Raw genomic sequence first — 27069 nt, 5'->3', positions numbered from 1 at the left:
GCCAGTTTTTTTTTTCATTTTCCTCATAGACATTTCTTAAAGTATTTATTTAAAGACGGTTACGCCGCGGACAAAGCCAACTCATGACAACACAAACAATATTTTGGACCAAACAAATACTTAGAAAGGAAAGAAGAAAAAACGGCAGGTTACAACACTTTTTTTGTTGTTTTTCTTCTTTGTAATTATTTGTTTGGTCCAAAATATTTGTGTTGTCATGAGTTGTCACGACTCGAGTTGGCTTTGTCCGCGGCGTAACCATCTTTAAATAAATACTTTAAGAAATGTCTGGGAAAAATGCATTGGGTTTAATTTCCTGGTCCAGGGTAGGAGGCGGGACTGCGACGCTCTATAGGCTGAGGAATATATCCCACCCTTTTCACATTGGCCTGTTATAGCACCACCAACAGGTGGATTTTTGCAAAACACATTTTTAGAACAAAATGCCTCAAAGCCAATTGCCATCCAAGGCATAAGAAGAAATGGCACCCTTTTCACATTGGCCTATTATAGCGCCACCAGGAGGCCACAACCTGACCTGCCCTGGTGGAGACCTGTGCCCCGAGGGGCACTTTATCTAGTTGCTAGTTGCATGCATCTGGAAGTAGATGAGATTATGGCCGGGACAGTGTTTCATTGTGAAAGATGAAATGATGCCATGACAAAACACATCAAAAACGACACTGTACAGTACACTTGTCTTTATTTTGTATAGAAATCACATTAAATCTACAAAAATTACATTCCACATTCGACCCTTACACAATCAACATTCCACATGATGTATTGTGGAATGATGTCTGTGTTGATTCTAATTAATGATATGTCATACATTATATACATACTGTTCACATCATCTGTCACCATAGATCTATATTATAGATTATAAACATACTGTTCACATCATCTGTCACCATAGATCTCTGGCACATTGATTCAACTGTGATGATGAGGTGAAGTGCTGGCAGTTGGATTATATGGAACAATCATACAGAACACATAGCCTGCCTCTTGGAAAGCGTGTCTCATCGCCACCTAGTGGATAAAGTATTAGAATCACAATCAGAAAGAGTTAATTGGCAGGCCAGGCAGATTATGGTCATACTGTAGCCTACATACAGTAGGCCTACAAGGAATTTACAAAGTAGTACATTAAAATTAGAACTACAAATTGAATCTGATGCTAGTGAGTTCTATGTACAATGATTCTATTATAAGGACATATATAAGTCAAGTGCCCTGCTGCTAACATGGATGGTGTCTTTAAAGTAGCCAATCAGAAGCAGAATATAGACAACCACATCAAACAGGTTAAATATACAGCAGGGTTTGAGTAAACCCACAATGGTTGGTTTTCCATCCTACCAGGAAGTTTGACACAGGTGGAAGGCAGACACCACCAGGTGAATGTAATGAACTTCCTGGTAAGAATGGAAAACAGTCCTGGAAGTCTGAGGATTATAGTTAAATAACTCAGCACTGTCACACAATTCACACACACACAAACAGTATAACACTAACCTGACTAGTATAACACAGCACAATGTTCCAGTATCAGTGACATTTTGAAACTATTTGTTCAGAGCCGTCATGGCAACAATATTTTCAGAGTCTAAACTATATTTACAAATACATGTGACGCATATATTTTTCAGATAGCTAATGTAGAGTCTTGGCTTTCTAGATTCTAGTTTTGGAAGAGAATATGTCAGAGCTGGCCCAGACAGCTGGTGTAGCCGTCTGGGCATCTAGGGCTCCATTTTTGTCTCATCTTTCTAAAGCCACTATTTGGGGTTTTAGGAGTGGGGAAAGGGTGTTCCCCCACTAAAGTTGGTATTTTGGTTACCTGTCTAAATCCCTTAAACACCTCCGTTCCCCGTTATATTATGCATAGGTGTGGTTTGGGCGTTGCAATAATTAAATCAGATTTAACCAATCACCAGTCTTGGCTTTAAGAGATCCCCTTTAGTGCTATATTGCTTCATAGCCGCAGCCGCTGCAGCCCCCCCCCCCCCCCCCCCCCCCCCGCCACTGGTGCCGTTCTTTTTTTTTCTCCTCACGCACAGAGCCAAGAACACTCGTCTTTTCATTGAGTCACAACTCGCTCAAATCTTGCTCATTTTTAAAAATTCAAAGTGCTATGTAAATTAGGGCTTTCATTTGGTATATAGATCGTATATGAAGCGAATGAAGCGATAAGGAAAGTTCGGCAAGTCGGATTAAACCATTTGCTGCGCTGGTGATGAACTGAAGAGCAGGCTGGCACAAATAACTTATTTGACTATACAATTATATAAACACAATGGACACAAGGAAGTGGCAGGCACTCACTTCAGCTGATTATAGGAAAATAACAAAGAGATGCAATATGAATATTGGAGAGATGAGGCAGCCTGACTATAGTCTGTGCCTGGACATCTCCATTGAAGCGCGCGGTGGCCACTCTTTACCAAACTAATTTGGCATGGCTTACGGGTGCTTTTAAATGCCACTATCGCTTTCCCAAATGTGTGTGACCAAAATAGCCATTTAGGGGAAAGCGTGCAAACACGCCCATGACCACACCTCTAGGCGCAAATACCGGTGTCGGCAAAGAAGATAGCGGGTGATGCTGGACGAAAATACCATTAAGGGACAGAGAAAGCTCCTATATTCGTAATGTTCGGGCAGCGGCTGAATTGCGGGCCGTGCTGCGGGTAAAGGATGCAACAAAATTGGAGCCCCTAGACTTCTAATGCCGCCTGACAGCGTGTTGCGGGTTCAACTCCCGATCCTGACGACCTTTGCTGCTTGTCACTCCCCATTTCCTGTCAGTCTACTATCTCTATAAATAAAAGGCAGAAAAAGCCCCTCAAAATATCTTAAGAATCTCAATGTCAACCCAGGGCAGCTCCCTGTTGCTGGCCAATGTGATGGTTAATTTCTACACATAGAATAGACTATGAATCAGGCTTTCTTACCAGTTTAGTTTGGTCCAGACACAATCCCACGACTGCACCTCCACTGCCTGGTAGCTTCACAGCCGAGCCGAACTGCAGAAAGGAGGGAAAATAGCCTTTGAAAATTGGAACAAAAACTTTTGAATATATTTTTGATATATTTTGCACTCTGAAAAATATCATAGTACTGCATTGGAGCTCAGTTTGGGTCTCAGAGCTCAGTTTGGGTCTCTCCCCAGGTTCAGAGGGAGAGCAGCGGCACACTGCCCAGGATTACAGCTTAGGCAATGAAACATATTAACTATAAATACAAGTAAGACGCGTAAACGCGGGAAGCGTACGAAGCTGTTGTGGCAGTCTGACACTGACACACACACACACACACACACACACAGACACACACACACACACACACCCCTCTGTATCATTCCAATTTCAGTTGCCCTCTGGTGGCGGGCGGGTGGTGTTGCAGCGTGACACACACAGACAGACAGACAGACTGACTGACAAACAGACCAGCTTCTATAGTTAGTGCTCACTTCGTTCGCAATAATTTCTGTATGTGATTAATGTGTGCTGTTGGAAGTACCAAAGCAGTAGTGTCTCTCAGTACCTGCATGGCCAATTGTACCATCTTGAGGTTCCCAGGACCTAGGCATTCGTCTGTGTAGACAGACCTGTAGAAACAATCAAACACAAACAGTACATTTGTCTGTTAGCGAAACCACTTAAACACTAGGTACCAGTAAGACGCCCTGAGGGCGAGAAGCGACCTTGTGTGCACGCATCCGCCTGGGTGACGTCAGACTGCTGGGCGAGCAAGAGCTGGTGCTTTGGCATGGGGGGCAGATCAACATATGGAATGAATTCTGTACTGGCCATGTTAATGGCCATATAGAGAGTAGAGGGTTTGATGATGTCAGATTGACATATGCGTGATCATATTATCGATGCGTGACCATTGACTGACTGACGGGAAATGCAAGTTTTCATAGTAATGCGACTAGCGGGCGCAATGACTGGACTGGATCAACCTCCGGTTTTTGCACTACACTAATTCAGTTCAGTCAGACACTTTCTTTAGAATTAACCATAAAATGCAATCCTGTAATGATATTGCTTTCAGTTTGGCGGTGTGACTCTGCTCCTCTGATAGTACTGATGATCTGCGCAAGCATGACACAGAATCTGAGATCACTATCCCGTTGAAGCAGAGATACAGAGTTGAAAAGCTGTCAAAAGGCAAGAATTGGTCCATCAGTGTTTATTTGTGTTAAAACACCATTATAAAAAACGTTTCAGCCGTGAACGGCCTTCATCAGGTGATGATGATAAAGAGAACATTACATTGAACACTTCAAGGGCATACGTTAAGATACAGAGATATAACATTATATAATCGACAGAAACATACATTTAACTTAGAGAAGACATAGATGGCACAAGGAGGAGGCTGGGGAGAGGGAGGGAGTTTGATCACTGACAAGCTGCAGAACAGTGCTGTGACAAATGAAATATGAAGAAAGTGAACAGTGTTCTGGTTAAAAAAAGACTGCCTTGAATGAACCATTAGATCTGTTAGCTTGTTGGCGAATGAGAATGAAAGGAGGCTGAGAGAGAGCTGCATGAGCCTGGAGAACCACCATGTACTAAGTACGTATTAACTTGTTAGCGAATGACAATGAAGAGAGGCTGAGTATGGAGAAATACCTGATTGTTGCGTCTGCATCGCAATGCTCGCTCAATATATTTTCACTGTATGTTCGCCCCAATTGATTGCTTACCTCCTCAGTTCAAAGTTCTGGTTCATCAGCTGGGCTAGCCTGCTCCAGTCTCTGGCCTGCAGAGCTGCCCTGTAAAGCCAGGACACCAAAGAAACAACAGGAGATGCTTCATTCCTCTTTGTATTTGTATGTTATGCAGCAATGTGTGGCAGGCCTATCTTTCTTTAAAAAAAAATAACAAGAACAGATGGGCAGATCTTCGCTAAACATGCATGGTCGGAATGATAAGACCCTGACTATAAAGACCCTGAAGAAATGATTGACATTCAGGTTTACAAGTTCAAAGATGAAGGTCACAATCTCCCACTTGGACACTTTCTAGCCAGGCTCATTCATTCCAATGTAAATATCATGGATTTTACACATTAGATACTGGTTCATTTTTGGAACCAGACCTTCAAAATCTCCTCAAATCCATCAACAAGGCCTGCCATATGCACTGGAAAAATATGTGCGTGACATTTCTATTTTAAAACAATGTTTTATCATATAGAAAAACTATTGGTGGAGAGATTTCTCTAACCCATGTTATGCTTAGCTGTGATTGTCAGAAAGCTAAAAAGGAGACATAGGAGTGGCACACGCAAGAAGCAATATGGCAACAGACCCCCCCATCTGGATATGTTGTTGGTATTAACCACTTGTCTATGAATGTACACTACTTGTGTGTAGTTACATTTTGTGTATAAATAGCATAGAACTGATCCAAACAGCTCTGAACCAACCTGGCGTTATCGGTGAGCTCAGCAAATGACTTCATGGCTTCAACCACCAGAGGCTCCCCTGACAGAGAGAGGTTAAGATACGAGCAGTTCATTCATAATGCCAGTATCCCTAATTGTACTGTTTTTGTCATGAATAAAAAAAAAGTTAAAAACAATTGATAACAAAAAAGATACAAGCCGTTAAACAGACAGAAATAAATTGCACAACAGCTGTATGCCTTAAGTAGGGGTTCAGTGCTTTGCTCAAGGGCATTTGAGCCTTGATATGGCTCACTACAGATGTAACATTACCCACTCTTGTGTTCTCGTCTTAGCTGAAATGCACATAGTAAACTCCTATGTTCATAATTCATTTGAAACTCAGAAAGTGTTTTACAGAGTAAAAGTATTTAACTATATGTTCCTGAAAATGTCAAGCAGTAAAAAAGAAAAACGAATCAGACTTTTGCACACCTACAAGGCAACAGGTGCGTTAGAAAATATAATCTTCTCATTAAATATGCCTTTAAATAAGCCACGGTGTCTCAATTAGTGTCCTGCAACCCACTTTTGGGTCACAGAATGTTCTGGCAGTGTCCTGCTAGCAGGGAACTGAAACAAGGCCAATGTGTCTGTGAACCAGGTGAACAGATGAAGTGTACCACTGAGCCAGCGCTGCCGGACATTGCTGTGAATGCGTCCAGAGTCACTGGGGTCACTCAGGTACGCTAACCAGAATGGAGGAAGACTCATCATGTCCATCTCTATGTACTCCCCTGAGGATATTTGTGGAACACACAAAGAAGAAAATAAACTCATCATTTCACAGGTTTAAGAATATTCATATTATTTCAGATTTCTGAAACAGGATGTGAGACATGTGAAAGGAGGGCGATGATGTGCTGAGACAAGGTGTGATGTGTGAAGGAGAATGTTTGCAGGTTTGTGGGCTGTTCAGCCGTACAACAGCATTATTACCATAGCCCCTTTCATCCATTAGCTGCTTGCTGAAATCCATGTAGACCAAACCTTCATACACCTGTAAAGAGCAGAGCGGTAATGACTATCTGTCATCATCAACATGAGAACAGTGCAAATCAGAGAAGAAGTATAAAAGTAGATAGTAGATCATTATCTATACTATATATGTGTGTGTGACTGTGTGACTGTGACTGTGACTGTGTGTGTGTGTGTGTGTGTGTGTGTGTGTGTGTGTGTGTGTGTGTGTGTGTGTGTGTGTGTGTGTGTGTGTGTGTGTGTGTGTGTGTGTGTGTAAGTACAGCAGATGTGTTGGTCTGTAGAGGTAACGTAGCACTGTGTGTGTGTGTGTGTGTGCGTGTGTAAGTACAGCAGATGTGTTGGTCTGTAGAGGTAACGTAGCACTGTCACACTATTCAGACACATACAGTATAACATAGCACAATGTTCCAGTGTTATTAAAGGGCTCATGTACGCAGATCTAGATAGTATAGGAGTAGATCATAGATAGTGTAGAAGTAGATCATATATTGTATAGAAGTAAATCATAGATAGCAGTTTCCTGATACACAGCAAGTGCCATCAAAATATACATTTATTTCATAAGCCCGTGAACTATGGGCAGTGTATAGTGCAAACCATACAGAGGACTTGTGCTGTCATTCTGGTCCCTTTAGTTTGTATTACTTAGACTGACTGATCAGCAGATTGTCATGTTTTGGCTGCATGTTTTAACTACTACGTACTTAAGCAATATTACACAAGAAGGTGTGCTTTACAGTCATTAATGCACGTTCCAAAAGGCATCGCAGAAGTGCATTAATGACGGTAAAGCACATCCTCGAGTGTAATATTGCAATTATACAACAGTTACCCTTAAAATTAAGACATCCGCTAAAAGCGGATATTTTAATGACAGCTGTCGCCACTAAGACCACAAATGTCCCAAGAAACAACCCAGTCGGCTGCGCTCTGGGAGAACAGAGCAGCTGATTTCTATGTTTTGATTAGGTGTTCCATTACGCTCGTTTAAGCATGGCCAGAAGGCTGTTTCAATCAATCAGATTGCTTCCTCGAAACGACCTGTTGTATAATTATTATTATTTCAATGTGAATTTTATACTGAACTGTGTGTTCAATGCCGTCCCTGTACAAATATAATTGACAATGTGCTTTCTTTCCTTTCCACCGTTGTCACATGCCTTGTCATGCAACCGTACCCACAAAACATTGTCATCACATGCCCCAGCCATGTGATGTTGGGGATTTGTACTCCACATCAGATGATAGATTTAGGTTAGGATAGGTTTAGATACCATGCATGTTGTGGCCACTGGTAAACACCACAACACAACACAAGTTTACACAACACAACACAACACCACTCATGGTTTAAGGTTGCTGACCTGCACAACTCGGTCCTGTAGGCCCGCTGTGATGAACAGCTCATCTGTCTCCACGTTAAGGATGAAGTTGGCTCTGGTCGGTTTAGGGAGGTCCTGAGGTAAAACATGTCAACATATATAACAGATGAATGTTATTGGTTTAGATTGTGTTGTCGACTTGTCGTTCTAGAATGCTCCAGAGACAAGAACACACATGCATAAATAAAACTTGGGGAAATAGTCTAACATCCTCACACTGTCTGTGATGTTGTAGAATTTCATAAGACACTTCAGGGTAGCTGACACGATGGCACTGGAAATTAAGATTAAAATAGTCTTTAATACTGTATGTAGCTTCAAAAACCCAATTTATCTTAGTTGATCTATGCAAGTAACAAAGTCAACAGGATTCTTTACCTGCTTCCAGCAAGGCCCTGCAGCAAAACAGAGAAAATGACAATTGATGACTACAGAAAAGTTCTTGTAACAATGACCAGCAAAAACTGTGGTTTATATTTACAAAAGCCTCTTTCGTACAATTACTGAATCTTTAATTTATTCATTGGGCTATAATCTGTGTTGACTAAGCTCGATCTTCTCAGATCCTCACCACTTGTCTAGGAATGTTGGTGTCGTACTTGAGCGTGAAGTTCTGCTTCGTCAAAGTAATACTGAGACACAGGAAATGGTATTTTACTTAGATGATCAATACTGACAATGAGAAATATCAAACTCCTGGACAGTTATTAGTTAGAGCCACCTGTCCTACCTACCCTTGTTTGAAGCAAAACTGATAAAACTTTTTACACGTAGCCTGAAGCAATCTCAGACCTCCCAGGTACCTGAAATAGATTGACATTGATTTATAATACATTAAGACATTATTGAGATAGACTTGGTTTCTGTCAGGCATCACTCTCTTCTCACCAGCACTATGACAACACCAGTTACTGCACGTTTGTCACTGTTCCACCACACAAAAAGCATCCCATTCCTTATGGTTAAGATGTGAATTTAAAGTAAAGGAGTGAAGGAACAGAACCACATCCACTATGCTGCGTACAGTACATTGTGTACACACCCTTCCTTGCGGCTGATGAAGAACAGATCTTGCAGGCTTCCAAACTCTGTGGGGTCGTTGAGTGGGTGAGGCAGTAGAACCTGGAACACATACATCCATTATGTTTACAGAACATAATATCTCATAATCTCTCACTTTCTTTATGTTATATCTCATAACCTGTATGTGTGTCACTGGCCTGTACACATAAGGACCAAATGTCCTCACCAGAATAGAAACACAAGTAAGTCCTCCTAGTTGGGAGTAAATTTTTCTACAATAATTAGTATTCCCGTTCTGCAGTGCAATGAAGATGAAGTTACAGTAGTTATGACTGGATGCACACGCAGACCCGACACACCAAAGATCCGACATGTGGGAACAGCGGTCGGACATGCGGTCGAACATGCGCTGCTCCATGCTTGCGGTTAGGTTAGGGTTTGAGGTAGGTTGTCGGTCTAATGACACTCGGACCAATAGTATGTCGTAACTAAAGCCTGTACCCGTTATGACAGCTAAGATGAATGAATGCAAGTCAATTAAAGGTGCTTAGTATAGTTGATGTCAGTGTGTGTGTGTGTGTGTGTGTGTGTGTGTGTGTGTGTGTGTGTGTGTGTTACCAGAGTTTGGCTCTCCACCAGGGTAACTTCAGCCCAGAAGTTGCAGATGGACATAGCGATGGTTTTTCCATTGAATCCATCAGAGGGGTTTCCAATGAGTCCCACCCTGTGAAGAACCCAGAAACCATATCAGCCTTGACATGTTGAAAACACATTGATAATATAGTACAGTATGTGTGTGGGTGGGCCGGATATTTAAACAGATTGCACCAATTTCCAGAGGTGCAGTGGAGGCTATACAGTAGAACACCATGCTGTATGAATATTATGAATATGTTGTGTGGATGACTGGATGTGTTACCTGGCGTATGATCGACATATGATTGGATTAGCAGGATCGTTCTGCTGCTTGGCAGAGTAATGAGTGAGCCATTTGGTGTAGTCTGAGAGTCCCTGCCATGGCAACACAAAACAACCAGAAATTAATAGTCAAATAACTGGTAACACACTGTCTGTCTGTCTGTCTGTCTGTCTGCTTAAGTGCACTTGAGCAAGACACCGTCTCCATAATAGGCTACTGTAGACAGGGGATAGAAGGATGGAAAATGTAATTTCCGTTCTGATCAATACAAATAAAATCCTGAATAATCTGTACACACTACACAGCGAGCGTGTCCTAGAATTTGTAGATTTATGATTTTGCAAATAATTGTCCAATTCCAACTCCACTGCACATAGACCTATTAGTATTTCCATTTCATTTCATTGCTTACAAACGGAAAACGTAATGTTTCTGACGTTTGAAAGCATTGAAACATAAATGGCCATGCTATTTCAGTGATTAAAATAGGGTGCATTTTGCATCCCAAAACGCAGTTTATAGTTAAGGGACGCAATAAAACAACAACCTCTTCATCCACGGGATGATCTAATTTATTTTGCTAGCTTTAGTTATAATAATCATTTCTTCTTCTGTTTTCTACATGAATATAACCCCATTAGAAGCATATAAAATGAAAAAGTTAAATGCTGCAATTTGTAAAAATGGCAAAATATGACGCCTAACGTCGTTGAAGTCCCTGGGACTCATCTAAAAGACCATCCCTGCATCCCGGGACTCATTACATTGAAAACCTATTTACATCTTTGCTGTTTACAAAGTAGTATAACTCTTAAGTAAAGGTACTGACCACTTGTCCAATGAGTTGGAAACCTGTAGGTAACTTCATTCCAAACACCTCCAGCTGCCTCTCATTTATAAGCCATTCCTGGAGAGACAGGAAACACAGGAAGTCAATTATTATTAGTATTTTTTTAATGAATATTGTCAGTATTACTGTAAGGTGAAGTGGAGTACATGTTACATGCTCACAGGTCATATGACCTCACATGGGGCGTGGGAAGTGTATTGAATGTGGAAAATGTTCCGTTTACAAACCCAGAATCGTCCAAAGCTCCTGCATTTGGCTTGCGGCTGCAGAGCCAGGAACTCAGAGATGTATGGTAATGTGCTGCTACGGAAACAGTAGAACACCACACTGGCCAATCTGGATGCTGTGACGCCCTCCTTGGGCTTCTCCAGGAAGCGCGTAATCCTGATACAGAAACCATAGAAAACATACTGTGACTACAATGCAAAGTGCAATTTACACAACATCACCTATGATCCAACTCCTGTGGCTCTGAGTTTAGCCATTAGTAAAGTTGCACACTGCACATAATATCATATGCCAGGCAAGCTGTCTGAACCACATACCTTACGACGGTGTCGCGTGCCGACATGAGATGAGACACAAGCTCTCAAAGCATTGCAACACAAACGCATTGTGAGCTTGTAGATTGGTCATCTGGCTTTACCTTATGAACTCTCTAAAACTGATTTGTCTCTTTCCAACTGACACTGGGAAGGTAATGCATACAATTTCAACTGCGAGCTTGATTATTGTAATGCTGCATGCACTGCTCTCTGTCCTTCCTGAAGAATATGGGCCAACAAAATGCTACTGGAACCAGTAAACAAGTTTGCATTTCTATATCAAAGTATATCGAAACTGATTTGATAATTCATTGTATTTTGTTCATTAGCTTTTAAAGCAATCTCCAGTTTTTTCCTTAATTTACTTTTGTTTGTTTAACTTGTTTGTTTTTACTGTAACCTGATATATGAAATACTGGCTAACTGATCAGACCTGTGTGTGCGTGTTAATTGATCTGAACTTATCAGACACAGGTGTGATAAGTTAATTGATCAGACCTGTGCGTTAATTGTTCGGACCTGTGTGTGTTGGGGCAGACCTCCACAATCCCCCTGGAGCTGCTCTTCTCTCCTTCCTCAAGCTCATAGTAGATGGCCACTTCTCCAGGCTGCAGAGCACACAGCCACACACCATACAGTGTTCATTTTATTCTGAGAGTGTACACATAAGGGTCTAATTGAAAACTCTCAAACTTACAAATGGATAATCCTTTTGGACTTTACAGACATTGCCTCTATCCATACAGCAAATGGAAATCAATAATGTAAATATATTTCTATTTCCACGATCCAAAACATTCTGTAATTTGTTGTTTAGAATCTCATGAGATTAAATTGATCAAATTGCAAGTCTCAACATTATTCTAATAGAACAAACATGTCACACAAATCTGCCATTGCAACATGTTGTCCCCCCCCCCCTCTCTCTACCACCGTCCGTTGTCTTTGAAGTAGAGACCTGCGGATGGCGGATTTAGCTGTGGTTGCCGCGGTTAACCACAGTTTAGGGTGGATTTGGGTCATTAAAATGTATTATAACTTAATATTGGATAAACCACGGGTGAAAAAATGCGGGAAATAAATTAATGGCATCTATCTATAGGCTTTGAAAACGCACAAAATCTCGCAATTCGCAACCACCCACGGATTAATTGCGGTTCGATAACGGGTGGATTATAAATATGCACACACGGATTCGGGTGACAAAAAAGCTCATCCGCAGGTCTTTACTATGAAGCTTTGAATGGTTTAGGGCCAAAATATGTTCCTGATCTTGTACAAAATCATGAACCATCCAGATCTCTCAGGCCATCTGGGAAAGGTCTGCTTTCTGTCCCTAAAACCAAACATAAACGTGGGGAAGCAGCATTTCGTTTTTATGCACCATGGAACAAACTCTGAAGGTCTGCTTCCAGTCTTATTCTAATTTCTTTCTCTTCTGCACTGTAACTGTATCGGTTATGTTTTACTTATTTTGTTTTATGCACCCTAATGTCATTGTATAATTGTGTTTCCTTTGCTTGATGTTCTGTGTAAAGCAGACTGAATTGCTTTGTTTTTGAAATGTGCTATACTGTACGTATAAAACTGCCTTGCCTTGACTTTCTCTCTCTCTCTCTCTCACACACACACTCATACACCAAAAAAAACATGAATGTCTGTATCTGTCTGTCTGTCTGCGGCTCTGTAGAGGACATGCAGAATCCCTCGTGTTTGGGATGTACTTGTCCTGTACTGCATAATGTGTACAAGTTTGACAAAATAAAAATACACAAAACCAACAAAGTGAGAATTCTACCTTTGACCTGAAGAAGCGTATGACTTGAGCGATGTCAAAGTTGTGGTCTGCACAAAGCATGTCTCCTGCAATCTGCTCACCAACACAATACAACACAAGTTACACTGCCATAACACAACACAATAACATAACACTAGCACAACAAACAACACCTTCATAACATAACATTACATAACATCACAACACCATCACAATATAATATCACAAAACTCACAACACTAAACGTCACTGGCGGGGACAGTTTAGAATTTTGTTTAAAAGTGAAAGTGGTTAAGTGTGTCTGTGAGTTTTATAGATATTGAACAAAAGAAAGGTATTGACAAGAGCTTGTGACCAAATAATAACTACATTGGATCCACCGGAAACAGGTTATTTTTTCCATTTCCTGAAAAGTAACGGTTTTGGGACAAGCGGAAGGTTTCCGCCCGACAGCAATGTAATGTAATAACAGCAAAGTGATAACACAACACCATCATACTGTATAGTAGACCAGTGGTTCTCAAACCTTTTTAGCTAAGGTCACCCCTATATAACGTTTTTCATCCACGGCACCCCTGAATTATTATTGTTACTTTATGCCATATTACGGTAGGTAAATATGTAAATAATAGAGAGAGAGAGAGAGAGAGAGAGAGAGAGAGAGAGTGACACAGAGAACCTCAGAGGCATAGAGACAGCAGACCGTACCACCATGATGTCATCCTGCAGCTTGCGGCTGCGGATGGCCAGCTCCAGGTCAGCCACGCCCCCCAGGCGGTCGTCCAGGGTGGTGCTGCCGTCGTTCACCACGTTCTCCACTGGGAAATCGTTAGCTGTCGCCCAGCGCTCATAGTGCTTATACCTGCAACAATAAAACCACATCATAGTCACTGTCGCCCAGCGCTCATAGTGCTTATACCTGCAACAATAAAACCACATCATAGTCACTGTCGCCCAGCGCTCATAGTGCTTATACCTGCAACAATAAAACCACATCATAGTCACTGTCGCCCAGCGCTCATAGTGCTTATACCTGCAACAATAAAACCACATCATAGTCACTGTCGCCCAGCGCTCATAGTGCTTATACCTGCAACAATAAAACCACATCATAGTCACTGTCGCCCAGCGCTCATAGTGCTTATACCTGCAACAATAAAACCACATCATAGACACTGTCGCCCAGCGCTGATAGTGCTTATACCTGCAACAATAAAACCACATCATAGACACTGTCGCCCAGCGCTCATAGTGCTTATACCTGCAACAATAAAACCACATCATAGACACTGTCGCCCAGCGCTGATAGTGCTTATACCTGCAACAATAAAACCACATCATAGACACTGTCGCCCAGCGCTCATAGTGCTTATACCTGCAACAATAAAACCACATCATAGTCACTGTCGCCCAGCGACATATTTTTTATTTATATGGATTAGGCCACGGACCCCCATTTGTATCTCTGGGACCCCAATCTACACTGAAAATGAAATCAAATTGTACAAATGGAACCAAAATGGTCCTGTAACATTTGGTTCCATTTATACACTTTTACAGACCAAAGGCCGAGGTGCCTTTGAGCAAGACACAACACACCGCCAAGATGCTGCCTGATCCTGTGGTTGGGGTCAAACCCCCACGTGGAGGGGAGCAGAGAACAGAGAATATGCAAAGGAAGGCTCTTCCACCATCAGTGACAGCTGAATATCGCCTATCTATTCTCCACATTTAAAAATGGTATGTTTTTTGATCAATGCCCTACTTCACCATACAAGAGCGTCAACCAAAAGTAGTGAAAATTGCAAGCTCACAATGTGAGCTTGTAGATCGGCAATTTTCACTATTTCTGAAAAGTTTTGTTCCATTTCCTGAAAAGGAACGGTTTTGGACATGAGATTTACACCCAACAGCGATGAGATTGTTTATAAATAATTATAATGTTAGATTAATGAGCAGTTCTACTCACTTGTCTGCATTCGTGACCAGATAGACATCAGTGAACAGCTGACGCCTGGAGAGAAATGTGAGATGCGTACAGTACAGTATTTATGTATTTGTTACGATCCCCATTAGCTGTGGCCTAAAGCACAGCTAGTCTTCCTGGGGTCCACATATAAAACAATGCATAAAACACATTTGAAAAAGAAAACAAGAAAATACATTTTACATTATTTATATAGTCCATATACCGGTATACTAAATAATAATTTCATGAAGACAAATACAAATGCATTAAACAATCTAGTGAATGAAATCCACATAGTGAGAAAAGTTACAGCTAACACAAAAACCTGAAACTGCTTGACATCCTATAAATATATTCCCAGGTATTTGTATCAATTTGGTCATTAGCAAGTGGCAAGGAATTCCATGTTTTCCTTGCTCTGTACTCTACTGTGCTCAGACTTCAAGAAATTAGTGTTTGCCTTTATACAAAGTGAAAACCGGTCTTGTGTTGCCTGTCTGGTGGCATAATCTGTACATGACTCTAAATTGTGTTTCAGATGACTGTACCCAAATGATTGAGTTTTGGATTGTAAAACCTTCCATGTTGAAAGTAGCAGTGCATTTTGTCTTCAACTTTTAGCCTTTCTAAATGGAAGTGCATAGTGTTGATGTTAGTTCTATATTGGAATTCAGTAGAATTGAACCTTTGCAACAGGACAGATTAGAATTGGGCAAAAATCCCACCAAAATGTAATATGCTATAAATGAAGCACCTTTCAAACAAATGAAAATAAATGGCTTAGTAGTACAACAATCTGTACTCGCCACTTGAACGTACGTACGTATTGACAGTTTCCCACCAAAAGTCCAGTATTTTCTTTCCTCCTACCCCAGGCAGGAGGGCCTTAGGGACCCCAGTCAGGTGGCTGTACAGGCCTGTGTCATCATTCTGTGAGATGAGAGTGGTGTGAGTGACTTCACCAAGTTCACCAATGGGTATTACATGTAGGCCTAAATCAAACAAATAATCAATAATGGTAGGCCACTAGAATTGAGGGACCACTAATCCATGTGTGTCAGTGTATCTATGAATGTCAGAATAAAATAAATCTATGACTTATTGATCCAAGGTTAAGGGACACTAGCTCCTCAGAGATCCACATACAAGTTTTAATGTTTGTTTCAAATGACTTTTGATTATCCTATTATAGGGAATATAGGCTAACCATGGCAAAGTAATTATGGTTAGGTTATGCTTTACAATGGCCCTATTCTAAATGTACATTGTAAACCCGCCTTCCCCTTCCTGTTTCAACTGCGCGCTTCTAAACTTATAATTCAGTATAAATTGCATCTCAGTTTATGCACAAAATTGTAGGCTACTCCATTGAGTCTGAGCAGCTGAAGTTAGCAGCCTACAGCTACACGTATACGCGCGTGCGCGCACACACACGCACACACACACACACAAAGTACTATATAATATGTGAGCTTTGCACCCAACCTAACTAACCTAGTTACCTACGGACGGTACCTCTCTGCCTCCACCACCGGAGAAACTTACCTTTATTTGGGCTTCCAAAACGGTGCCGTGGCCGGCCACCACTAATATACAGATCATTGACAGCACCTGAGAGTTGGTTAGTGTGTGACGTGAGTATTTGTATCTTCTGACTGTAGTACACGAAATACGGAATGAAAAGGCTTCAATCTCGCCCCGAGTGACGTCAAGAAAGCCAGTGCCCCCTTTTCTTAAAGGAGCAGTGTCACCTGATAATGGATGATGTTATTATAATAATGTAACACTGTCATCATGACCCAGGCTGTTTCGCTCATTTTTTATTGTTATTAATTGTATAAAGACATACATACTGGTTACATACAATGCAATGCTTAGAAACTACCTACTCAATCAATTGGTTGGTTAGGTTATAGTTAGTTACATTGTTGCAATGCAATTGTACATTGTCTCCAGTGAGTTTAATGGAAAGAAATACAAAGCAAAATTGTTAACCATTGATGATTGTATTATATCATCTGCTCAATCTGACGAAAAGTCAGAGAAACAAATATTTTGGAGACTTCAACATGAGAGAGAGTGCGTTTGTTAATAATAAAAAAAATACAGAATTGAAATGTTTAAGAAAAATATAAACAAATAAAATACAAATGACACTGACATGACATGTTTTCAATATGTTAAGAGCTTATTAAATGTTGATGGAACAATCACTTCCACACAATGTTTGTTGAAGGAGGCATTCAGAAAGGGCTTCTCAAGTTTGACATTGCCTCAATCTTTTTTCAACAGACCATGAACAGTCTTCATAACACATAAAAAGATCTAACAGTATTTGAATACTTGCAAATATTTCAGAGCAAAGTAGCTGAATGAGAAGAGAATATAAATTTGCTGAACTTACTATTCAATGAATATTCAAAGACCTGCGCTGTATCATGCACAATCGATTACATAGGTGACCTGCTGTACCAAATCAGTCCGATGTCACTGAGTTATGAAAAGAGATGTTCAGCTTCTGAATGACCAACATTAGTTCTAACCTCAAAATAATCACACAAATTGGGCAACTCAAATATCGACCGTTACCAAAATGGCCTCAAAGTGTAACAATTATAATTGGTCTGGACTTGGCGTTTAACCACGACACAACAGTGTTAAAGTTTCACAGTATACGACTCCCTCTGTGTTACTGGCTGCCAAAATATTCATGTTCAACATGATTTCCATTTTCTTCTGAATGAATTCTAGTGATTGTCTTTATAAGGCAGGCATACAAGCCTATTCACAAGTCTCCAACCTACGTGAACGGGGCAACAATATTTACAAATCCTAAAATCCTCCTTTTGATTGTAATCCAATAAAAGCCAACAACAGACCAAACATCAAGATGTTATATTCACATTTAACTCAACATGAGTATGAGTGACATCTGACTGATTTGAAGAGAGCAGGTCACATTCAAGTACTATTTTGGCTTGACGTTATCTTCGGTGTGGTCATCACTTGACTTCTTCTCACTGAGGGTCTGTGGTGGACGAGCCCACGATGCCATGTTGTCTCAGCAGGTTCCTCAGGATCTGGTTCTTAGAATTCCAGTCTTCCACCTGAGCAACAATTTACAATTTAGCAGCGGCACTGTTCACTGTACTGGCAAGATATTTGTTCATAAAGGCCCTTTTCCAGTTGACAAAAAACCCACGAACACACACTAACATCTGCCTTTTTTACTTAATTGGGAAATGTTACACTCAAGCATTCATTTTAGGGACAAATTATTCTGCAGTAGACACAGATATGTATTGTCTCCACCTCTGATCGGCAGTTATGAAACATGTAGACTCGCTAACTTTCGAACAAAGAGCGCCGTCTTCTTAAATAAGTGTGGACTAGGCATACACACAACAAAGGTGACGTGGATGTTTTGTACACACCTATTTAGCAGAAGAACGTATCGGCAGAAAACGCTTCTGCAACCAATGTGAATTCTACGTAACGACCAATCCACCCAGAGATGTTCTAAACATCTTACTCTACCTCCTGCCTCAGTAATTGGTTGTCAATCCTGAGACGATCCAGGGTGCTGATGTCCTCTCCCAGTTTCAGGCTGCTTTGCCGTAGTTCCTTGATGTAGTCGCATGCCTTGGACAGGATCCCTCCTTTACTCTGAAACCAGACACAAGATGAGGCATGTTAAGTTTTAGATTTTGTAAAATTCAAGAGCCTTTATGTGCCTTTAGTCTCTGCTGTCTACGGAGTGAAATAATACACTCTGATGTACATTTGACATCCTACTAACATTCAATTTAACTTTGTACTGATCATATTCTCTTCCATTTAGCTCACATTCATATTCATGTATTTGACAAAGAAAAAGGGGTTTCAGTCGCTTTAACTCACACTCACTTGGCCCGTCTTGGTGTAGTCCACATTACAATCTGGAATGACCTTGGAGAGCTGCACAATCCAGTTGTTGATCTTGTCTCTGCGCCGGCGCTCAACTTCAGGAAATAAATCACAAATTCTGTTATCTGGTGGATTCTTGACCTCTAAAATTCACAGGTCTGGTAGTATTTCCTGATAAAGCATATCTGAATATGAAAATATTAGTGTATGAACTATGAACACACACCTTCGTTATGTTGGGCTCTCCTTTTCTCATCTCTTGAAGCCCGAGGAGTGTCCTGTTTTCTACAAACCAATCAGTACAACATATTAGCTTTTTAGATATCACAGACTCTAGTGTGACTTCAGAGTGACTTATAAAGTACAAGGTTGGAGTAAGAGCAAGAGACTTCTAGTCAACCAATAACAGGGTAAGTGGTCCAGGAATTAGAGTGCAAATAAAATGTATGTGCTTCAAAGTAATCAAGGTAGATCATATGAAGACATCAGGTTATCTAAAATAACCTGTAAACAACATACTGGTGGCTAACATTTATCTAATTAATTTAAGTGTCTAAATAGGGAACAAATACAGACACAAAGACAATACATAAGTGTTTGGAGAAGAGGTGGAATAAGATGAGTTTTCAGACTGTGACAGTCTGAAAACTGTTAAAGTTAAAGTAAAATTGTCTAGTTGACAAATGCTGTTCTAATTATTTACATTCAGCTACATTCAAACCGTAAAGGTTTAGACTAGATAATGCAATATACGAAATGTGCCATTACGCTATGTACGGCTGCGTGCGTGGTGCGATGGTCCTCTGATTGGCTCCTGTTAAAATGTCCTGTGGTGACATCATCACATATACCTGCCCTGTGGGAAAAAGGACTGTTAAATGTGCCTGTACAAGAATTCGATATATATATATATTATATAATACTCACATTATTGCTTAGCAAGGTAACCATGTCATAGTCCTGTTCTAGCAGTACTTTTCAATGTAAATCCCCCCCCCTTACATAGGATGACAATGGAAACAAACCTCCATGCTGTTTACATTTCTGACTAATAAAGTATTCAATCAATGAATCAATGAATCAATGAATCAATGAATCTCACGCACGCACGCACGCACGCACGCACGCACGCACGCACGCACGCACGCACGCACGCACGCACGCACGCACGCACGCACGCACGCACGCACGCACGCACACACACACACACACACACACACACACACACACACACACACACACACACACACACACACACACACACACACACACACACCTGTTGGAGTGCTCTGTCCCAGCAGCGTATCAGAGGCTTGTACGGTGGTAACCATGGTAGCGGTTGTGGCGTCTGCGATGGTGGCAGGGTAGTATGTGTACTGTGTCTCTGAGGCGTCTCCCTCTACTAAACCCTCTGACTGGGAGAACACAGCCTGAAATATAACACACAACAATTCAACTGTGTGTGTGTGTGTGTGTGTGTGTCCAGTGTGTCTGTATACCGGGTGTAGTGTCAACAGAGAGCCTGTGTGTAGATGTGTGACTGTCTGTAAAGACTCTGTGTCTGTACAAAGACCATGCACGACTCCAACTCGTTTCAATATTATTGAACTTTCTTACCGGATGCACATCTGGAAAATATACTTACTTACAATAAATCTCTGTAAGAAAATACCGGCACCCATGGAACTGTTCTTTAAAGCACTTTTATTTATATGTATAAAATACACAAATTGGCATGGTACACCGCAGAGAAGACAGCATTTGTATTTGTGTCTGTAGTGTATCTGTAGAGAGACAGTGCTCGTAGATGTAGTGTGTGTATTAGGGCATTAAGCAACTAGTAAATCCACTAGTCGACCTTGTTGGTACTAGTTGACTAGTTGATAAGAAAAGAAAAAATATATATATATTTTTTTATTTTTTTACCGATTTTGTAGGCCTCAAGATCAGGTAGATTATAGTTATAGTCACCATGTACACAGTTTTTCAATGTACAAATATTTATTTCCCAAAAAAAAGAAAAAGTTTATTGTTTTAATTTATTTTATTTTTTACATAATAGGTAGTTAAACAACTAGTCGACTAGTCGACTAGTAAACTAGGCAACTAGTCAACATGACTAGAAGTGAATGCCCTAGTGTGTATGTAAAGGCAGTGTGTGTCTGTAGAGACAGAGTGTATCTTATGTAAACACGTAATACAATGGGGCTGGGCCCTATCATACACCCAGTGCAACATGGTGCCACAGTGCCACTGCCAACTTAAACACAGCTCAAGTGTCATAGCTAGCTTTTTTTAGAGGTATATTGGAGAGAGAGACTAACCGGGGCCCAAACCACACTTCAAGACCAACGTTCAGGGCCATGGCCGCACAGATACGCACAAGTGCATTGGGTAATTAAAAATTATACAATGTGGGCACTGTGCGTGAAAATGACAAACGTGGAAACTAACATTCTTGTGGAGCGCTATTGCGCTGCTTTGCGCCGAATGCAAGATAATGCCCAGTGTGTCTGTCTGTGTCAGTAAAACCCTGTTCATGAATAGAATAGTTTTATTAACCATGTGAACTAGGAAGTTGACTTGGTATTTAGGTTACATGTAGGCTCAGTACACCAGTTAACAGCAAATTGACAGCTAAATTATACATGCATGCTATATAAAAACAAAACACATCATTGTTATAAAGTTAGAACCGGTTGTGTGTGTCATTTAGTCAGTATTTCGTGTATATTAATGATGGGGATATAAATATGAAAATGGTGTGACTATGTTAATGTAGTGAACTGTGAAATGGAGTTAAGAAAGAGTTGTCACCTGTGTGGCAGCAGCAGGAAACCCAGTAACCAGGCTGACTGCAGATCCTGCATCTGTTTGAGCCTCCAGCTGACCGTCTGACACCTGGATCACTCTGTAGGTCACCTGTCACATTTCACAATTTATTATATTTATTCGGCCTTTATTCAGAATAATTTACAAAATGCAAGATCAGAATAAGCAGCATCAAGGATGGACATCACATCTACCATCGGTCTAAATAACAGAACAACATAGCATCTCTCAACAAGTAAACAGTATAGCATAGAGTAGTACAGTATTATGTATCACAGTGAATTTTGATGAAGCATACTGCCTGAGGAAAGGTTTACACTAACCAGGAAAAAAATCAACATGACAAACATTTGTTTTTGATTATAACATTTTTCTTTTAAATTTGTGGGTCAATCAATCAGAAGAGGTTAAGTGTTTGGTTAAGGTTTAGGGTTAGAGAAGGAGGTGGCTCAACTGGCTCTGGCCTGGTGTGGAGAACACATTCCTGGGATGGGTTAGGTCTGTGATGTGATGACGTTCTTAGAGGGCAAAGAAAATGCCAGGAGATATAAATATAAACCTTTGCTCTAGCTTTTCTGTGGACAATGCTGTTATTCACTGAATAATTTGATCTCACTGCATTAGAATGTTGAGGGTGGGGACAGTGCAAATCCAAATAATCTAAAAGCCAAGGAGGAGCTACATTATCATGGTGAGTGTGGTTCATTCATGCCAGAACAGGCCAGCTCCATATATGGAAATCTAATCTAGGGGTGATCTGGATTTGGGCCCCGTCCGGGCTTTTGTGCTGTTCTGGACAACTGGCGATCCGACGGACTTGACACCGGGCACTGTACTCCCTGAGGTGGTGTGGAACGCGTGTGTCAAATTTGATGTGGATTACAGACGTACGTACATAGAGACTTGGTGCATTTATAGATAGATGAGTAATTGAGTATTCAACAAGTATTCTAAAATTCTGTAAGTACCAGTGTAATCATTGTCCTAGGAAAATAACACAACACTGTTTTGATAATAATGACATGAACACACAGCTCAGCAGTATCATATTGTAATCACATATTCTCTGAGTGATTCTCTGTGATTGTATTCTAGTTTATGATTGGTTGGACCTTCCCTGGTTCACTCTGTTAGATTCAGTCCCTGGTTGTTCCCTCCTGACATGACCTTGTTTCTGAATAGAAAATTAGCATTAGAAGCTACTGTAAGGAAAACACCTTTTCCCTAAATCCTACCTGCCCACCAGCTCCTTCTGTCTTGAAGAGATATTTGATAGGTTGGTCAGAGAAGGTGGTGGCAGACTGTATGGTGGCAATAGCAGCTGGAGCTTCTGCTGTGGCCACCGACCCTGAGAAAACAGATATGGACTTAGTCAAATTCCCATTATTACTAGGTTATGCGTTACACCATGTTTTCAATTATATAATTACAGCAAAACCATCCTAATTTTCAAAGCTAAAACTCAAAAAGGTTCAGTTTCACCAACCTTCCTCAATGGTAGTAATGGTCCCATCTGGGTCCGGGCTCTTCTGCTGACTGCATACAGAGATATAGTGGTGGATTATGATTAGCATTGATAACAAGTAAGACGTGTGAACGCGGGAAGCGAACACAGCTGTTGTGGCAGTCTGACACACATACACACACAGAGCTTTTTTCCCCCTCTTAATTTGTTTTTCTTTTTAATTCTTTTTAAATTTAATTTCTTTTTAAGGTTTTCTTTTGCGTGCGTGCGTGCAATGCACGTGCGTGCATGTGTGTGTGTGTGTGTGTGTGTTTTTGTGTGTGATACAGCTGCCTCAGGTGGCGGGCGGGTGGTGTTACAGCGTGACACACAGACAGACACACACACACACACAGACAGACATGATCTGCTGGGTCTCATAGTAAATAAATGCTCACTGCGTTCGCAATTATGCTGTTTCATTCAAGGTTTGATTATTCGATTTAATACTTTATTAACAGTTTGTAAATAGTACAGTGGTCTATACCCTAATAATGATGCTAAAAGGATAACACAAAAAGCCATATAAGGCAGTCCTGTGTATTCAATTCATCAAGACATTTTAAAGACATGCAATGGCAATTATGGCATTCTTTTCGATCCTATGCCACCAAAATGTGGAACGCCCTACCAACAGTAATTAAGACTCCCTTGAATCCCTTGACTCCTTCAAATCCGCTCTCAAAGGGCACCTACGGACGGCTGCAATTCGAAACTGGCCCCCGTAAAATCTGAATCCCCCCACCCACCCACCCCTTTTCCCCCTCACTGTATATGTTTCTTTTCCCTTTTTACCTCCTTTATGATGAATTCCCGTCTGTTCCTTGGCTTTATAGAAGTGTATATTTGTACGTCTCTAAATGTTTTGATGAATTGAACAAGGTGGACCTCTTGTAAACAAGTGTGGCAGCGGTGGCCGAACGGATTGCGGAGCGGTCTTGATACCGGAAGGTCGCCAGTTCGAATCAGCGGTCCGACACGTTAAAATTACCACCGCTGAAGTGCCCTTGAACAAGGCATTGAACCACTACGATGAAATGTTCTATGAGCAGGGCCTGGCTGGAAACAAGTTCTTGAGCTTAGCCCAGATACCCTGGGTAAATATAGTAATCATTTCATTAATGGTTTATTGGGTCGTCCACTCACAGTTAACAGTCTTTGTATTGAGTTGTGCTTGAATTGTACTGTAATTCTGCAAACTGTTAATAAATATTTCAATCAATCAAGAAATGGTATGCAATTAACGTACAGAAAACAAGGGGGGGGGGGGGGGGGGGGGGTGTCACTTGATAAGCTTAGAACAAGTTAGAAGACATTTCCAGTTACAAATTGTAGCAGGTATGCATTCCACCCCAAAATAATAGTTCCTAACCTCTTCATTTCCACCAACAGTCTTTAGATGAGGAGACCGCCTTCACTCACTCACTCTGGAGCCCAGACTATAGGAGAAAGTTCACAAGTTTGAAAAGAGAAACACGATCGAGTGAACAAACGTTTGTAACCAGCGCAAGAATACGACTTTATGTAGTCAATGCGTGCACTCCACAAGCTACTAGTTGAGTTGAACCGTGCTTGTTCCATTGTAATGCACGGTAAATGCTACAGTGCTACTGGATCCATTCCTACACAATGCTACTCGGCCCCAGCGGTTTTATGCAGATGTTCGACCAGACCACAAAGCACTTTTCCTTAGCCGTGGTTTATGAGGCTTATGGAGTATGTATTTGCCCCAGCTGGCGGATATGATGTAAAACGACATTTAATAAGTTATATTTATCTTACAAGGTTGGATTGTTAATATGTCATCATCTGGACAAAGATGTACTTACGACGCAGTGGAGTGGTCCCTCCCCCGGTATTTGTCAACAGAGTTGGATGGGTCACCGTCTGATCTGCGCAAGCGCGACGGTGTTACGTTGAAATGAGTGTCCTATGGAACTCTGTCGCCACAGAGACGTTGCAGATTTGCATTTCGACCAAAGAGTTATGATTTCAACTCACATGGATCATGGATGGTCCTGGACATGGTTTCAGTCTTTCAGACGTTTGTGGTCATTTCTTGGAGTTTGACTCAGTGCTGTGCATGAGTTAAAAAAAAAGAAAAAAGCTATTCTCGCCAATCGCCATGAAGTTACATTATGTATGCTAGTGATGCTACTACTCCAAACGTCCAAAGTAAAACAGTGTGGTCCCGAAATCACATATAATCTGATAACCTTTAGCTTTTTCTGGTTTTATTGACCTGTACCCTTGAGCTGCACACATTGTACAATCGGTTAATAATTATTTTTAATCAATCAATCAATCAATAACCTGTAGGCCTAACGCCTAATATAAGTGTCGATGTCGATCTGAGGTAAAGGAATCAAAGCTTCGATCCAGGGTCAGTTTATTACTCACCAAAGATAATAGTCACCTTTGAGGGAAAGGAAGAATCTGACCCTGAGACTATGCGTCTGTCGAAACCTAGGTGTTTGTAAAGACGATTTTAAACTAGTTATGGTAACAACTGATGAGGTACTTAAGAAACTGAGTGCCCTCCAACCCCACAAGGCCACTGGCCATGACAATATTCCCTCCAAATTTCTCAGAGACTCAGCCATCTCTATAGCTCCAATCATCACCCACATAGTAAACCTCTCCATCAAACAGGGACAGGTCCCCCAAGATTTCAAACTGGCCAAAGTAACCCCCCTGCACAAGAAAGGGAGTAAATTAGACCCCGGCAACTACCGCCCTATTTCTATTCTAAGCTCCATCTCGAAAGTGATGGAAAAAATAGTCTATGAACAGGTTGAAAAGTATCTTGCCACTAATAAATTAATGTACGAGTTCCAATCTGGCTTCAGAACATCCCACTCCACTGACACATGCCTTCTCTATTTGAGCGACCACATCAAACAAGAGGTGGATGCTGGCAAATACTGCGGCATGGTCATGCTGGACCTCCAAAAGGCTTTTGACACCGTGAACCACTCCATACTGGTTAACAAGCTAAAAGCAATTGGTTTCGATAGCACATCAGTGAGCTGGATGCAATCCTACCTGGAGGGGAGAGAACAGATGGTGGAAGTGAACGGAACACTGTCCCCCCCTCCCAGTGAGCTGTGGCGTTCCACAAGGAAGCATACTAGGGCCTCTACTGTTCCTAATATATGTAAACGACATGACTTCAGCTTGTGACTGCAACTTGTTCCTGTTCGCAGATGACTCGGCACTGCTGGTCTCGGACAGGAACAAACTGCAGGTTGAAAATGCCCTCAGCTCTGAACTCGGTAGAATCTGCACCTGGCTCGCTGATAACAAACTATCTTTACACCTGGGAAAAACTTAATCCATTCTCTTTGGATCTAATAGTAATCTCAGCAAGGCAAATGGCTTCTTGGTTAGAGTGGGTGACAATGTTATCACACGTAAAGATGAAATTACCTACCTAAGTTCCATCCTGGAGGCTAATCTTTCCGGTGATAAAATGGCCACCAACGTAATCAAAAAAGTCAACCAAAGAACAAGATTCCTTTACATGATCTCCTCACTGGTCAACAAAAACACCTTGAAGACCTTAACAGGAGCCCTCGTACAAGGCTTCTCTGACTATGCATGCACCTCCTGGTACCACAGCACCTCAAAGGCCCTTAAAACTAGGCTCCAGACTTCCCAAAACAAACTGGTCAGGCTCCTACTTGGCCTCACCCCCCGAACCCACCTCACCCCTGCCCACTTTGACAGACTGGAATGGCTTAGGGTCGACGACAGAGTACAGCATCTTGCAATGGGTCTGGTCCACAAGATTCGATACTCCACCAAGATACCCATGTACCTGTCTAGATACTTCCTTAATGTTAACGAAGTCCACACCCACAACACCAGAGGGAGTGCAACGAACCATGTACAACCCAGATTCGGCACAAACAA

The 27069-nt window shown here is 41.3% G+C and overlaps 2 protein-coding genes across 3 annotated transcripts; both read right to left on the bottom strand.

The window, feature by feature from the left end:
* Window positions 1–686: 686 nt before the first annotated feature.
* On the bottom strand, window positions 687–16592 carry gkup (glucuronokinase with putative uridyl pyrophosphorylase). The gene is made up of 23 exons (XM_079514111.1): window positions 16458–16592; window positions 15736–15842; window positions 14913–14957; window positions 13652–13805; window positions 12965–13036; window positions 11686–11774; window positions 10849–11005; window positions 10601–10678; window positions 9772–9863; window positions 9471–9576; window positions 8872–8951; window positions 8564–8632; window positions 8401–8461; window positions 8208–8224; window positions 8046–8103; window positions 7812–7904; window positions 6406–6466; window positions 6090–6203; window positions 5449–5506; window positions 4724–4792; window positions 3553–3616; window positions 2961–3032; window positions 687–1035 (listed from the first exon to the last, which is right to left on the bottom strand). The coding sequence occupies exons 1-23, from the start codon at window positions 16512–16514 to the stop codon at window positions 937–939; spliced, it is 1872 nt and encodes a 623-aa protein (XP_079370237.1). The 5' UTR covers window positions 16515–16592; the 3' UTR covers window positions 687–936.
* Window positions 16593–16717: 125 nt separating this feature from the next.
* Window positions 16718–25040, bottom strand: usf1 (upstream transcription factor 1). 2 transcript variants are annotated; one of them, XM_079514137.1, is made up of 11 exons: window positions 24984–25040; window positions 24527–24593; window positions 23137–23186; window positions 22886–22998; window positions 21636–21740; window positions 20095–20248; window positions 19587–19674; window positions 19045–19103; window positions 18813–18913; window positions 18450–18578; window positions 16718–18019 (listed from the first exon to the last, which is right to left on the bottom strand). In XM_079514137.1, exons 2-11 carry the CDS (start codon window positions 24532–24534, stop codon window positions 17930–17932), a joined length of 897 nt encoding a protein of 298 aa, XP_079370263.1. In that variant the 5' UTR covers window positions 24535–24593; window positions 24984–25040; the 3' UTR covers window positions 16718–17929. The 2 variants fall into 2 exon arrangements, with proteins under 2 accessions (XP_079370263.1, XP_079370264.1); XM_079514138.1 differs by having other exon boundaries at window positions 18819–18913.
* Window positions 25041–27069: the final 2029 nt, after the last annotated feature.

This window comes from Electrona antarctica (genome assembly GCF_951216825.1).
Source record: "Electrona antarctica genome assembly, chromosome: 11".
Taxonomy (NCBI): Eukaryota; Metazoa; Chordata; class Actinopteri; order Myctophiformes; family Myctophidae; genus Electrona; species Electrona antarctica.
The sequence above is the reverse complement of the archived record's forward strand: the minus strand, read 5'-3'. Positions and strand labels throughout refer to the sequence as shown.